At 34.3% G+C, this 16,754-nt stretch overlaps 1 protein-coding gene across 2 annotated transcripts in view; it reads right to left on the bottom strand.

The window, feature by feature from the left end:
* Kpna3 (karyopherin subunit alpha 3) overlaps positions 1-16,754 on the bottom strand; it is a 38,720-nt gene that overhangs the window by 16,250 nt on the left and 5,716 nt on the right. Inside the window, exons 1-8 of one of the 2 annotated variants that reach the window (XM_048800903.1) lie at positions 8,042-8,126; positions 7,087-7,115; positions 6,868-6,897; positions 6,729-6,781; positions 6,501-6,596; positions 2,861-2,946; positions 937-1,023; positions 403-572 (exon numbers count right to left, since the gene is read on the bottom strand). In XM_048800903.1, coding sequence (XP_048656860.1) covers positions 403-572; positions 937-1,023; positions 2,861-2,946; positions 6,501-6,596; positions 6,729-6,781; positions 6,868-6,897; positions 7,087-7,115; positions 8,042-8,111 — 621 coding nt within the window. In that variant the 5' untranslated portion in view covers positions 8,112-8,126. Of the gene's footprint in view, positions 1-402; positions 573-936; positions 1,024-2,860; positions 2,947-6,500; positions 6,597-6,728; positions 6,782-6,867; positions 6,898-7,086; positions 7,177-8,041; positions 8,127-16,754 lie in introns of those variants that run through there. The other variant, XM_015484270.2, reaches the window with a different exon arrangement.

Below are 16,754 nucleotides of genomic sequence, written 5' to 3'. Positions count from 1 at the left end.
CATATTTTTCTATTTGAAATGTTTGTGTTTTTATGAAAAGTCATTAGAAAATAAGCTTTAGATGGGCTGACATTCTTTTTTTTTAAAATATTTATTTTTTAGTTTTCGGCGGACACAACATCTTTGTTTGTATGTGGTGCTGAGGATCGAACCCGGGCCGCACGCATGCCAGGCAAGCGCGCCACCGCTCGAGCCACATCCCCAGCCCGGGCTGACATTCTTTCAGATATATTAAACACTCAATTTTTATTTCACAGGAGAAATTAAATATGGTATGTTACTTAAAATCTCATACCTGCAATGAAATCAGTATATGCATTATTTCATTCCCCTGTGCATGAACACCTAAAGCAAAAACATAGGGAAAAATATACCATTTGTCCTTTACAATTCTTCATTTACCTCCTGAACTGTCTCCATAGGCGGTGGGGGGTCCTTATTCCTGCAGAGATTGACAATGACCCATGTGACGTTCCGAAGGAAGGTGATGGGAATGGAGGGATTGATGAAGGACAGAAGAGGTTTGACAACTCCCAGTGATATGACATAATCTCTACATTGAGGACCATCACCTACAGAAATGAAAATTGTATTTAAAAAAAAAAATTACATTCAGGATGAGAAAGTTTGAAATGTATGCAATGGCTTATGTTGGGACACTGATGTTCTATGTTTCCTCACCATTAGTCAAAGGCATCAAGCGTTGTTGTTTCTTCAGATTTTGATTTGAGGAACACAAATTTATCCTAGCACTGCTGATAAAAATTATATATCCTTTTGAAAGAGGTACCATCTTAAGTTAGTATTTATGAGGGTGGAATATAGTCAACCCACATTAAATCAGAGGAAACATAGTGTGTAATGGCTATGCCAATGTAGAAAAAAGTTAATTAAGATTCTTAATTGGGAGTCTTTTCAAACCTAAATGCAACTTACCTATAATGTTTCCCAAAGCCCATACTGCTTGTTCACAAACATTCTGATGTGGTGAATGAAGAAGTCTCAGAAAAAGAGGTACTGCATCTATAACAAAAAACAAAACACAACAAAACAAAACAGAACAAAACCCTAATACTTATACTGACAAAACATTGAGTTTATAATTTCAATCTAAATAAGCTGATAAAATACACAGAGCCTAGCACACTGTAGTTGCCTGATTAGAGTTCCCGGGATAAATATATGCGGCTCAGATATCTTTAAAACTAATTTCAGTATTTTCCCCAGTAATATTTGAGTAACACACCAATTAACAGTAGCTAAACAATGTTATTATATAGTTAACTAAAAGAAAACAGCAGCATGAAATCTTTCTTATAATTTATTCAAAAAAAATAAAAAGATGCTAGGCATGCCTGTGATCCCAGCTACCACACTACCACAGAGGATGAGGCAGGAGGATTGGGGTTTGAGAAAGCCTGGGGCACTTGCCTAACGTGTACAAGGGCCTGGGTTCAATCACCTGTACCACATGCATGCATGCGCGCGCGCGCGCGCACACACACACACACACACACACACACACACACACACACGAGTTCCTACCCCAATCATATTAACTTAATTAACCTTTTTTTTTTTTTTTGGTATTGGGGATTGAACCCATGGGCACGTACCACTCAGCTGCAACCCCAGCCTTTTTTTTGGTCCATTGTTGAGGGACCTTTATTTCACTCACTCATTTATATGCGAGGCTGAGAATCAAACCCAGTGCCTCACACATGTGAGGCAAGCACTCTACCACTGAGCCATGATCCCAGACCCCCAGCATTTTTTATTTTTTGTTTTGAGACAGGGTCTTGGCTAAGTTGCTCAGGGCCTTGCTCATTTACTGAGGCTGACTTTGAACTTGTGATCCTTTCAAGCAGCAGGGATTATAGGCAAGCACCAGTGTAACTGGCCTAACTATAAAATATAATACTTTAGCCAATATAATCTTAATTCTTATTACAGGACTAACTAAAGAATTGATTAATTTCATATCAGATATATCTTATATTTCAAAATAATTTATTATTATAATTTCCATTTTTTATATAACTTATACCTTATACCCATTTCTAGGATAAGTTAGATCATTTTTCATAAATTTCAGTCCTGTACTCTCTCTGGAGTATTTTTGTTATAGCTGTTTCTGAATAGATTTGCCTATTCTGGCCATTTCAAATAAATGAAATCATATAGCATGTGTTTTGTTTTTTATGTCTGGGTTCTTTCATTTAGCATAATGCTTTTGAGGTTTAACTGTGATGTAGCAGGTATCAGTACTTTATTCTTTTTAATTGCTGAATAATATTCCATTGCACATACCTTTTGTTTATCCACCCATCTGTTAATGAACATCTGGATTGTTTATCAAGAAAGCTGTTGTGAATGTGTGTACAAGTCTTTATATGAACATATTTCACCTTAGTTTCACCCTAGGAGTGGAACTGCTGGATCATATGATAACATTATATTTAACCTTTTGAGAAAATATTTTTCAAAGCACCTATACCATTTTACATTACCACTAGTAACAGAGTTTCAACTGAGTGATATTTTTAATTCAACTAATTTCATTTAGAAATTAGTCATAGAAGACTAGTATCATTATCACAAAATGAAAATAATCAATAAATTAACAATGAAAATAAAACACTATTGTTAAACTCTACTCCCTTTTTAGTAACCACAGTTAAAATTATTTAATGATAGAGTAATGATAGTTATGGGAGAGATATCAATCTTATAATTCTTTTAAACTTATAGAATTAATCAATTGTAAATGTTAAAAGTGAAATTTCATCTGTACTACAAAACCTATTTTACTGTCATCACTAAAAACAAGTTCAGAGGAAAAGGAGTTTAATTGACTTACTAGACTGTACAACAGCTTGAGTCTGTGCAGAAGTTCCTGATGCTATATTAGTTAGTGCCCAAGCAGCTTCAAACTGTAATGAAGGACTGCAAGAAATAATAATAAAAAAAAATCCACTTATACACATAACTACCACCTAAATTTATGAATCTTAGACCTCTATGGCTCTCTTACCTTATTTTTTAATTTAACATTTTATAACCAATGGCCGGCTGCATATCTCTGACTGAATATCTCACTATCTTCCAAACCAATCACTATAAACTTGTGTTTTTATATCATTGGTAGTTGCAACATTTAGGCAGTCATCATGTCCCTTGACTCCTTCCGTCTCACAGACAACACATCTAATCAGAGTCATGACAATTTTATCTCTTGAATATTTCTTGCATTTATAGAATTACCCTTAATATCACTGTGTTAGATGAGGCCTTCATTATCTCACTTGGATCACTGCCAGCTTCTAGACTGGTCTTAAAGCTGGAACCCCATCTGATTCCACATACTCTCTGTGTGACATACTGGAGACATTACAGGGCTGCATAATTTTGCTAAAAAAGACAAGATCATTATAATTTGGAATAGTCATGGAAGACCTCACAAAAAAAGTGAAAACTGATTTAACTTTCAAAGATGGATTTTAAAAGGCAGGCACTGAAAGCTAGGGGAAAAAAAGATATCAGTTGGGATGATCATGTATATAGATGACAGTAAATAGATCAAGAGAGGTGAGGCCAAGAAGATATACAAAACTTTTAACAATGTATATGTGTGTGTGTGTGTGTGTGTGGGTGTGGGTGTGTGTGTGTACACCAGGGTGGGAGTAGGCATTGGAAGGATGTTTCAAATCCTAAGCTTCAGAATTTATAGTTTGTTCTATAGGCACACTATGTATAGGGTGCTACTGAAAAGGGGAGTAAAGAAAATAATGTTAGTCAATGGCATGCAGAATGGATAAAAAAGGTTAAAGGATAATGTAGGAGAGACCTGTTAAAAGACATGTACAAAAGAACCGATAAAAGGAGTCTAAACCTATAATCCCAGCAGCTCCAGAGGCTTTGGACAGGAGAATCACTAGTTCAAAGCCAGCCTCAGCAACTGCAAGGCACTAGGCAACTCACTGAGACCCTGTCTCTAAATAAAATACAAAATAGGGCTGGGGGTGTGGCTCAATGGTTGAGTACCCTGAGTTCAACCCACAGTACCAAAAAAAAAAGAAGGTAACTGTGTAAACATTGAAGAAGAAAGCGAGATTGTTAGTTATCAAAAAGTTAAAAAGCACAAAGAAAAGGTTTTAAGGAAAATAAATATCAGAGATATAATAATAAAGATGGAAATATACTTTTTTTTTGGAGAATTTTAATATTTATTTTTTTTTAGTTTTCGGCAGACACAACATCTTTGTTTGTATGTGGGGCTGAGGATCGAACCCGGGCCGCACGCATGCCAGGCGAGCACACTACCACTTGAGCCACATCCCCAGCCCTGGAAATATACTTTACAGTTAAAAAAGATGGAGCAGATGAGAAAATGGAATAGTAGGTAAGATTTACATGATAAATTCTGGGAAAAGGTAGGGAATAAGAAAGTATCTGAGGCAGAGGAGAAATGGACAGTAAGATCAGAGATGATAATGTATGTTGTCCCAGATTAGAAGAAGAAAAGATTATTAAGCTGGTCAGGTGGAATACTGGAAATGGGGGACATAAATGAGAAAATATAAAGATATAAATAAATTGAATTACAAAGCCAGGATAATCTTCCAATACATCATGTGAAAAATAAATTATAGAAAAATGAGTACATGAGTAAACGAGTGAACAATTATTTTAAGATTGAGACTTTATAAAATGTTTGGTATATATTATAATTTCCATTTTCTACAACCACCTCGTTTTTACAGGAGAGGTATGTGAGGCTCAAAAACCACTTGGGTTTTGGATAACAGTCAAATCCTGGATTTAAACCAGGATCTATGGTTTTTTACAGTATAAAACAATTTCCTATAAGATATCCCTAAAGTCATATGTAAGCCACCAGCAATTTTTTATTCTTGCTTTGGGTGGTTGTTACACAGGTCTGTGTTATAATTATTCATTAAACTGAATATGTTTTATCATACTTTTCTTGTGTGTATGCTGTTTCACAGATATATCCAAAGGAGTCTACGCTAGAGGACAAAAAGAATGAGCAAAAGAAGAAAGAAAAGAGGACCAAGAATAAAAATGAGGACTAACATGGGGGTAGGAAAGATGGTGGAAGGAGATGGACATCTTTACCCTAAGTACATGTATGAAGACAGGAATGGTGTGACTCTACTTTGTATACAACAAGAGACATGAAAAATTGTGCTCTATATGTGTAAAATGAATTGAAATGCATTCTGTTACATATAACAAATTAGAATAAATATTTTTTTTAAAAAATGAGCCCAAGTCAGGTGCAGTGGCACACACCTATAATTCTAGTGACTTGAGAGGCTGAGGTATGAGAACTGCAATTTTAAGACCAGTCTGGACAACTGAGCGAGATTGGGTCTCAAAATAAAAAACAAAAAGGGCAGGGATGTGGCTTAGTGGTAGGGCACCCCTGGGTTCAATTCTCAGAACCTCTACACCCCCACACTCACACACAAAGGGAGTTGGGGGCAGGAGGCTCCAAAGGTAGAGGTAGAATAACATTTATTTAAAAAATAACTGATTAAAAAAAACCCTTACCTTTACTTAAATACATCTTGTTTCAAAAAATACTCAGAGATGACAATACAGAAAAAGTCTCAAGGGTTTAGGGGTGTGGGATGGGAAGAGTTGTGCAACATTATGAAAGCAGAAGGCACTTTTAAATACTAAAAACCCTTAGTGGCAACATTTACATGCCACTATTTTTATCTGTCAACTGAAAATTCCTTGGACAGCCTTTAGCATAATATCCCAAATTTTAGTCTAAATGCTTTTAAATGCCAAAATAGCATTTATTTTAAAGCATTTAAGTTAAGACTTATATTCTCCCCAGTTTATTCAAACTGATGAAACTTAAGATATAGTCTGAGATATTTCATAAGATACCAAACAGTATTTTTTTTTTTCTTCTCTTCTGAATAACTACAACTCACCACCTGACTCCTAATGTACTACAAACAAAAAGCATGATGTTGGACAACTAATCATGGCTGAAGCTCTATTAAAGACTACACAGAGGATCAGGGATCAGTTGGAATAGTCCCAGGGTATAAAAGAGCCACTCAGTTCTGGAAACCATTCATGTTGACTAGTCATGAGGTTAATCTATATATAGACTCATAAGCAAAGGGTGACTCAAATACTATTTGGGTTGTTTTAAAATATTACTAATAAAAAACCATAACAAAAAAGACTTCACAGTCTTCAAGATAGATTTAAAGTAAGCAAATACCCAGGAACTAAATATTTTCTATAAAATCTAGATTTTATAGAAAATATACATTACAGAAAAGTACTTTTGGTCTGCTGAATATGATGAAATATAGAAAACTACTATAAAAAGGCATGACAATTAAAAACATAACAAATGCAAAACCAAACTGAACTGTTTGGTTAGATAACAATCCAAAAATCTTAAGTTAACTGGAAAAAAGCAAATAGGGAATTGAATCCATACTTACTTATCATCCCTTTCTAGACATTTAACTAAAATTGGTAAAATCCCAGATTTTATGAGGTCATCAATTGGTGGGTTTCTGTCACTGGATAATAGTTTTCTATAAAAAGAAATACAAGAAATTAAATGTTATAATTTTCAAACTATGAGCAGCAATAATAATGTACTCCTCCTAGTCTATCAGCTAAGACACTAGAGCTATAACTCTTTCTCTGGATAAATTAATGTTTACCTTGCTGCCTGGACAGCACTCAACTGGACCACTGGATTATCACTTGTGGCATTCTGTAAAACCAAATGTCAATTTCAGAAATTTGAAAAGAATCTATTTAAAAACACTCCAAATTGATAATATTAAATTAATAATATACCTGCAATATAGCTTCTAGGGTTACATTTTGCTGAAAAAGAAAAAAAAAAGATAGTTCAGGATATTTCATTAGCAAAACTACATTCACTAAATAGCTATCTGTTAAAGTTAGAATTAACATGCCATGTCATTATAAAATTGGTCTTGTGTTAAAAATAAAGTTCTCCGGGTTACTATAAAAATTATTTTAAATACACTTTATAAGAACAAGGTAACTTACTGCTTTAAAATCAGCATCAACATCTGAATCTTCTAAACTTTCTTCTTGGGGAACATTTCTCTTTTTCAATAAGTGTTCATCTCTTTTGTTCTGGAAGGTAACCGATAAAGGCTTAAGAACTCATGAGGGCTATTGTTAATGAAAATAGTCATTAAAATTATTTCAACTTTATTCAGCAATTATAAATTTGAGGATACTATACTCTTAAGCATGTAGGAAATACATTTTAATATGCCAGTTTTCTTTTTCTTTCTTTTCAGTGCTGGGAATGGAACCTAGGGCTTTACACATGTTAGGCAAATACTCTACCACTGAGCTACATACCTTGGCTGGTGTCCCAGTTTTATCTACTTGTTGATAACAGGTGCCTGAAGCAACTTATTAATTCAGCTTAAAAAAAAAGATCTCAAGGCTCAAATGTTAAGGTGTGTGTATATTTGCTGGAGGTGTAGGAAATGGGAATTCGTTAACATGAATGCCACTTAACTTGCCATCATTTCAGATTTAAACTCTTACTATATAGCTTTTACAAATAAGAATTCTCCACTAGCAAATACATTTCTACATTTTGAGACTTTAATTGTTTGTAATGATAACTATACTGTTTTATACAAAAGATACTTCTAGTGTCAATATACTACTTATAAAAGTGATTATAACATTATTGATATTAAATGTTCATGGCAAAATTCAGAACAAATAGAAAATTAAAACTAAAAACATGTATCTGAACTGTAATGACTATTCTGCATGACACCAATTTTTGTGCTATGTATAAGCAAGTATGATTAAACACATTAATGACTATAAATACACTTATTATTCATTCCCACTTATATCACAGCACACTTCTTTTTTTATGTCTTTATTTTTATGTGGTGCTGAGGATCGAACCCAGTGCCTTACCTGTGTGAGGCAAGCACTCTACTGCTGAGCTTCAACCCCAGCCCTTCACAGCACACTTCTTTAGTAATTACCCAAATAACCAACTCCAAATTAATTATTTTTAAATTAAAGTATCTCATAAATATTCAAATCCATACATTGATGTTTTTACATAGTCTCAAATGACTTCACATAGAATACATATTAATTTACAATTGGAAAACTTGACAGATGGCATTCTTGACCAAGTGAAAAAAATGTACAGTAAAAGACAAATCAACACTGTGTGCCCCTGGTTTAGTGTACCGTGAAAAACATTATTACTCTATTGTATTCCTGCTAAAATCTATAAATAATTTCAGAAAAGTAAAAACTAATCTGCTGTTCTACAAAAAGGAGGCCTATACTCTTTAAAGATGTAATCATGAAAGATAAAAACTAAAGAACAGTAGAGACTGAAGGAAACCAAAGAAACATGACAATGAAGTACTATGTCTGATCTTGGATTGGATCTCTGATTGCAAAGTCCATTATGGAACAATTTGTAAAATCCGAGTCAGGTTTGTGGGCTAGATAACAAAATATTACCTATGTTAATTCAATAAATGTACTGTGGTCGCAGGGGAAAGTATCTCCTTTTATAAAATATTAACTGATATATTAAGGACAATGGGACATCATGCCCATAATTTGGTTCAAAGAAAAAAACCACATATATACACATACATATATATTAACTATTAGTTTATAATATTCATTTAGTTTATTGACTAGTATTAATTTATACAAGTATATAAAAAGGAAGAATAAGGCAAATATGGAAAAATAATAAAAATCCAAGGAACTGGGTGCCAAGTGAAGAATATAATGGTATTTTTTGTATCATTCTTGCAACTTTAAATTTCAAACTACAAATTTGAAATTGTCTCAAAGATTATTTTTAAAACATACAATACACAGTATTCTATAATATCTAATTTTAAAATCTATTATATATACAGTAATCTAAACTTCTCTTTGATTTAATTCAATTTAAAGGGTTCAACAAAATTTATCAGCAAACTAACCCCCAACCCAAATTATGCTAATCCTAATCCCTACTATTTTCATTCTTTGTTCTCCTCTAACTTTTCCAGAACCTAAACAATCAAGTTTCCGAAGGCCTCTCAGGAAACTTACTCCATCATTCAAGCATGGAAGTAACATAAAGCACAAACACAATTAATGCCTTCTATATACACAATTCCTGATTCTAGGAACCGCATTTTATCTCTATGAATGAAGTGTGATATCATTTTTAGTACACAGTCTTTGTTTGGGATGAAAGCTCCTTTCTTTCCTAATTTGTTTAATTTTTTTCCCTTCTAAGACACAAATGTGTTTTTAGTTTTATTAAATTGCACTTCTTTGGAATTTAATGAAGTAGACACATAATTTTTCCTTTTCACCTGTAAATGTAGTAAACAGTTGCTTTTCTAATGTTAAATTATCCTTGAAAGTTCTGGAATAATCTTTTGGATTGTTTTTAAGTAAATGTTGAATTCAATTTATAAATATTTTATTTAGGATTTTTCTTCCCCTATTTTCTCAACTGAACTGGCTGGTAAGCATCTTGGTCTGGTGCTTGGGGTCATGGTTGTGCTAGTTTCGTAAGATGAAATGTTCTCTTTTCGCTTCTTCTGAAATCATTTAGTAAAGCAAAAATTATCTGTTCCTTGAATATCTGCTGAAGCTCAACTTGTAAAACTACTAATTTTCTTTTGCAGGAGGGCTGGGAGAAGCTACATTTTAAGCGTCTGATAAAAATCCCTTTAACTGTTTTTAGATATATTCAAATTTTTCATGTTCTTGAATCTACTGGGTATTTTTGTCCCCCTCTCCTAGAAAACTGACCACTTCAGTGTAGTTTTCAAATTTGTTGGCACGAAGTTGCTCATATTCAAATTATGGTAGACTCCTTATAAATGTGACAATAATTGGGGATATAGCTCAGCTGGTAGAGTGCTTGCCTCGTATGCACAAGGCCCTGGGTTCAATCCCCAGTAACACACACACACATACACACACACACAAAGACAATAATTCCTCTTTCCATACCCAAACCTTTGTGTAGTATAGCTCTACGCAAACGGTTGGCACCACTATGTGACTTGTTTTGGCAATGAGACAATTAAGCAGGAAGAAACATCATAAACTGCCACGTACTTGAATACCTTCTGTCAGGGAATACCCTCTCCCTTGCTATTCTTTTTCCGAAACCATCATGTGAACAACACAGAATCAGTGGAGGATGAAGTTATGTGGAGGATAACTGAAGTCCCAGCCAAGAGCCAGATACAGAAGATCATTCTACATCATCTAGTCACCAAACAACCTATCAACGGACCAGAGACAAGAAAGGAACCCAGAAGAAAAGAGCTGAATTTTCTTAGACCCAAAAAACTTCTGCCAACCGAGGGAACTGTTCAGTGCGTAAAATGGCTATTTCAGGATGCTCAGTTTTGAAATGGTTTATTATTAAACAGTAAGAACTACTGATGCACTCACGTTTTAAAATGTTATAATTAGATTAATGCACCTTTAAAAATTCCTGACATCACTTGTTTCTTCTCTACTTGCTATGAATTTCTCCTATCAAGTACCTACCACTTTAACTACATGTTCTGACATGAATTTTTTTTTTGATTCCCAAAGTATTCAGAAATGCTTTAAAACTATGAGGTTTTTATAACTGTCTTCCTCTCTGATTTGTAAATTAATCACATTGTGGTCAGAGCACATGTTCTACATAATACACTGAAACTAACGGACATCTGCTTTGCACCAGAGGTTCTCAAACCTTCTTTGTCCACACTGTAGGCTAAAGGAAGTAAATGGCAGTTTATGATGTAGATAAGTCTTTTTCTGGCAAAAAGAAAAACATAAATTCAAAGAAGAAAATGACTTCACTCTTAGATAGAATATGTGATTGAAAGAAATACATAGTGCTTTAAATGTTCAACTATCTAAGATCTAACAGTTCTATGATATCTGTCACTGTATTTCTTTAAAATTTTATAATGTCCCAAGGTCCCTTTTGTTCAATGTGGTATCCAACAGTACCTCAGGAAATAGTTTAGAAACTACAGTTTTATATTATCACAAAATCAGTTTCCAACTATGTATATAGTTTTATATGATTCTAAAACAAAAAATGTGTGAATGAAGCTATCTTCTATAACTGTGTGTTTAATCTATTCATTACTAAGAAGGAAGTCTCCCATAGTGATTACACCTTTGACAAATTTGTCCTAATTTTGCCAATGTTTTTTTTATATGTATCTGGGAAAATTATTAGGCATATATTATAGCTTCTTAGTAAGTTGTTAACCTCTGCATTTAAACTGAAATCGACCTAGGCCAAAATATCTAGGGCATAAGATCCATACTTTACTTACTCTCTCTCTCTCTCTCTCTTTTTAAATATCTTTTGGTTGCCAATGGACCTTTATTTTATTTATTTATAATGTGTGCTGAGAATCAATCTCAGTACTTCACACATGCTGCACAAGTGCCCTACCACTGAGAAACAATCCCTGCTCCCATACTTTACTCCTAATGAAGACATGTACAAGCCAAGCAAAGGTAACATGATATGATTAATCATTAAAGGAAACTTCACCAAAACTAGTAATTTGAGGCTAAATGTGTAGCTGTACTATATCACATGCCAGGTATGTGCAAGGCCCTGGGTTCAATCCTTAGCAGCACTTAGAACAATAGTAGCAACAACCAAGAAACTATAAACAAACAAACAAACAAACAAACAAAAAACCACTATTAACAACTTGAATTATCCATTCACTTGACACACCCTAGAGATTTTTTGCCCTCCTGAAAGTTGTATTACAATATATTATGCACCCATAAAAAATAGTCCTTTCTTTTGTCATGTGTAGGGGAGTTCAGGGGGTATGTGTACTAGCTCAATTTCATCACCCACCTATTCTCAAACACCCACATAAATTAGATCATTTCTTGAGTTCCTTTAAAAATTCATTATAAATCTATTAATCATGTACTATACTTATCTAATTCTTTTCAGATTTTCTACTATATTAAAGCACAACAAATTGCTACTTAATAGGTCAAAAAAGATTAGATAGAAATTTCTATGTCTCAACCTAATACTCCCAATACTCAGTTAATAAGTTCTGTATGTTTATTAATTTACAGATAAAGTACTTCTTTTTCATTCCCAAATTTCTCTTTCCATCTTGAAAAAGTAGCCTGCAATTCTACACTTAAATTTGTGAAACAAGATAGCAGTCACTTCATATAAATCTTAAAAGGAATCAGGCATGGTGGCAGATGCCTGTAATCCCAGTAACTCAGGAGGCTAAGGCTGGAGGATATAAATTTGAGGCCAGACTCAATTTAGAGAGACCCTGTCTCAAAATAAAACACAGAAAGGACTGAAAATGAAGCTCAGTGGCAAAGCATCGCTGGATTCAATCCCCAGTACTCAAATACCTTAAAAAGGACAGATATAAATTACTTACCAGTTTCACTAAAACCTGAAATAAGTAATAAATCTGTTTTTATACAGGAATAACCCTCGCCTTAAATCCTTAGTTTTAGTTCCCCTAAAACCAAAATCCTTATTCTTGCAGATGACTAAAAGGAGACATAAGAAACCTGACTAAATTAAATTACATAAATGGGAAATATCAGAGTTAAGACTTGAACCCTGGGGTTGTAACTCAGCATTAGAGCACTTGCCTAGCATATGTGAGGCACTGCATTTGATCCTAAGCACCACATACAAAAAAAGGGCTTGAACCCAGGGACTGAAGTTGAGACTTACTGTAGAGTACTTAAATCATATGTGTAAGGCACTGGGTTTGATTCTCAGCACCACATATAAATAAATGAATAACATAAAGGTTTATCAACAACTAAAAAAATATAAAAAAAACTCGAACCCACATAATGGCTTCAGAGACTGTTTTCTTAAATGTATTTGACTTTTTTTAAGTAGCAGCATAACTCCAGTTGCATCTAACTGCTTACAGAAAGGTAAGTAAAATGCTCACAAGACAGACTGTCCACTTAATATTAACACTTGTGAAATGACATTATTGCTGGCTGGTTACAAAAATATTCCTTCCACCCATAAGTTTTTTCTTCTTGTTGTTGTCTGTTTGTTTTTGTACTGGAGATTGAACCCTGGGGTGCTTTACCACTAAAGTACATCCCCAGCCCTTTTTGAGACAGGGTCCTGCTAAATTGCCGAGGTTGGCCTCAATTTGCAACCCTACTGCCTCAGCCTCTGGAGCTGCTGGAATTACAGGTATGTACCATCAAGCCCAGTTTGCAGAATCATTTAATTGTGGGGGCTGGGATTGTGGCTCAGTGGCAAAGCACTTGCCTTGCACATGTGAGGCACTGGGTTCAATCCTCATCACAGTTTAACAATTTGCTCATTAAAGCTCACTTGCTTTGTTTCTAAATTTTGGCTATTACAAATAAAGCTGTTATAAATATCCATGTACAAGTTTTTTTTTTTTCCCCTTTTTTTTAGTTGTAGTTGGACACAATACCTTTATTTATTTATGTGGTTCTGAGGATCAAACCTATGCCCCGCATGTGCTAGATGAGCGCTCTACCATAGAGCCACAACCCCAGCTCCCCCATGTACAAGTTTTATATGAGCGTAAGTTTTCATTTCTTTGGGAGAAATGCCCAGGAGTGTGAGTGCTAGGTCACAGAAGTTTCATGTTTAGATTTAAAAAAAAAAAAAAAATCTGCTGAATGGCCTTCTAGAGTGATAGTACCATTTCACATTTCCATCAGCAATAAATTAATAATCCAGTCTCTTCATATCTCACCGGTGTTTGATCGTTATCCCTAGCTTTTATTTTAATTGTTATGGTAGATTTGTAGCTTTACTTTTAATTTCTATTTCCCTGATGGCTAATAATAATAAACATCTTTTCAGGAGCTTATTTGCCAGTTGCATATTCCTTTAAATGAAATGACTCTTCACATTTTGCCTATTGTTTTTTTCACTTTTTTTTGTTGTTGTTGTTGTTTTTGGTGGTACTGGGGATTGAACCCAGGGTCTTGTTCATGCAAGGCAAGCTGATTACCAACCAAGCTATATCTTCAGCCCTACTACTGAGTTTTGAGAGTTCATTAAATATGCTGGATAGTAGTAGTCCTTTATTGCATATGTGGTTTGCAAGTTTCCCCCCCCCACCACCAATTACTAGCTTGTCTTTTCATCTTCTTCACATGAGCTTTCTCAGCATAAAATTTTTAATTCACTAAGGTCCAATTTATCAATCTGGATTTTTATGGATAATGCTTCAATGGTGAAGTCTAAGCACTCTACGTGACCCTCGATCCTGAAGATTTCTCCCACATTTATTTTGTTTGGTTTGGTTGTGGCAGCAGAGGTTGAACCGAGGGGCTCTTAACCATCGAGCAACTTCAACTTCCCTAGCACTTTTTGTTTTTTTTTGAGACAGGGTCTCGCTAAGTTGCTGAGGCTGGCTCTGAACTTGCGCTCTTCCTAAATCAACTTCCTGAGTCACTAGGATTACAGGTGTGCGCCACCATGCCTGGCTTTCTGCCATGTTTTTTTCCCCTCATTTTGTAATCAGTATACAAATCCCATACATTGTGTTAATGTATACAAAAGTATTTTTTATAGTTTTGCTGGGTGTGGTGGCGCATGCCTGTAATCCCAGAAGCTTGGGAGGCTGAGACAGGAGGATCACAAGTTCAAAGCCAGCCTCAGCAAAAAGTGAGATGCTAAGCAACTCAGCGAGACCCTATCTCACTGAGGATGTGGCTCATGGCTAAGTGACCGAGTACAATCCATATACCAAAAAAAAAAAAAAAAAAGTTTTATACTTTCGTGCTTCACACATAAATTTATGATTCATTTCATTCACACTCAAAGAAAAGTGTGAGATTTATAGGTTGAGGTATTATTTTGGCCTATGGACATTCAATTGGTGTAAAATCATTTATTGAAAAGGTCATCCTTTCTCCAATGATTTGGTTTTGTACCTTTGCCCAAAATTAGTTGAGCCCATTTCCAGATTCTATCTTCTATTGCATTGATCTATGTACCCATTCTTCTTGCAATACAATACAGTAATCAATACTGTATTGATACACTTTAAGCTTTCATACTGGGTGAAGCATTTCTTTCTATTTTATTTTTCTTTGCCAACACTGTTTTAGCTATTCTAGATAGTATGCGTTTCCACCTTGTCTATTTCTACAAAATAGATTTCATAGATAATGCATTACACCAGTAAATCAGTTTAGCAATAACTGATACCTTTACTATGTTGGGGCTTTCAATTCATAAATGTGGTAAATTTCTCTCCATTTACATTAAGTCTGGTTTAATTTCTTTCATTAGCATTTTGTAATCAGTATACAAATCCTATACATTGTGTTAATGTATACAAAAGTATTTTTTTCTTCTTTGGAATGACTATAAATGGTATTATATTTTAAATTTTTAGTTGTTACATATAAATGATTGGCTTTGTGTGTGTTTCTTTGTTCTGTAACCTTGCTAAACTCTCTTATTAGATTTTAGGAGATTTTTCATAGATTTCTTGAGATTTTAAAAAAATATATTTTTAGTTGTAGATGGACATAATACCTTTATTTTGTTTGTTTAGTTTTATGTAATCCTGGGAATTGAACCCAATGCCTCACATGTGCTAGGCAAGCACTCTAAACACTAAGCTACAACCCCAGCCCCCTCTTGGGATATTCTATATTGATACTCATGTCATCTGCAAATAGGGGCCATTTCATTTCTTCTTTTTCAAACTATCTGCCTTTTTAAAATTTGTTTTTCTTGACTTAAGATACTATCTAGAACCTCCAGCTCTATACTGAATAACAGCAGTTGAGAATGCCTGCCTTGTTTCCAAATCTTAGGGGAAAGCATTCAGTCTTTCATCATTAAGACACACGCACAGTGCTCATTATTAAGATGATGTAATTCTTCCCACTCCTAAAAGAGTGATTTTTACGACAAACGAGTACTGGATTTTGTCAAATGTTTTTCTTCCACTAATGACTGTATGATTTTTCTCCTTTAATCTGTTAATATGCAGAATTTATTTTTAAAAAGAGATATTTTACTAAAAAGTCATACAACTAAAATAAGTACTGGATCTAATTAGCCAAATGAGATACTTCAGTGGTTTTTTAAAGTAAGATCAATGTGTCTCATCTTTAGTACTAACAGTCTGACTGAAAAGAAAATTACCTTAAGTTTTAACATAATGTGCCAAAGTTGAAAATACCAATAACAGGTTTTGGACTGACAGTCAACATATATAAATAACTATTCACTCAGTAAACATTTACACTGAGCATTATAGCATAATGGTTAATAGAATTGCCACTTATCAGCCTGTGACTTAAGGTAAGTTACTTAATTCCTACGTAACTCTGTCTACAATGTGATATGAACAGGACTGCAGACATCTGTGGAAGTGTTGAGGCATAAAAGCCTAGCTAATTAAATAGGAAAGGAAGGGAGCAAAGAGGTAAAAGAAAATAAGAACTCATACAGAAAGAGTCAGAGGTCAGGTAAATAGTACATATATTAGTAGACTAGATTTCATTCTCAATTTTTATCATTATCAGTGTTATTCAAAATGTGGCCCTCTGATTGGCTGGTAGTCTTCAAACTATTTGTTATAAGCTTATTTTCACCATTGATTTACACTCTGACACAAACTCCTTATCTTTTGGCAAGC

Source organism: Marmota marmota, unplaced genomic scaffold (assembly GCF_001458135.2).
Source record: "Marmota marmota marmota unplaced genomic scaffold, marMar, whole genome shotgun sequence".
NCBI lineage: Eukaryota > Metazoa > Chordata > Mammalia > Rodentia > Sciuridae > Marmota > Marmota marmota.
This window is presented reverse-complemented; position numbering and strand designations above follow the sequence as displayed.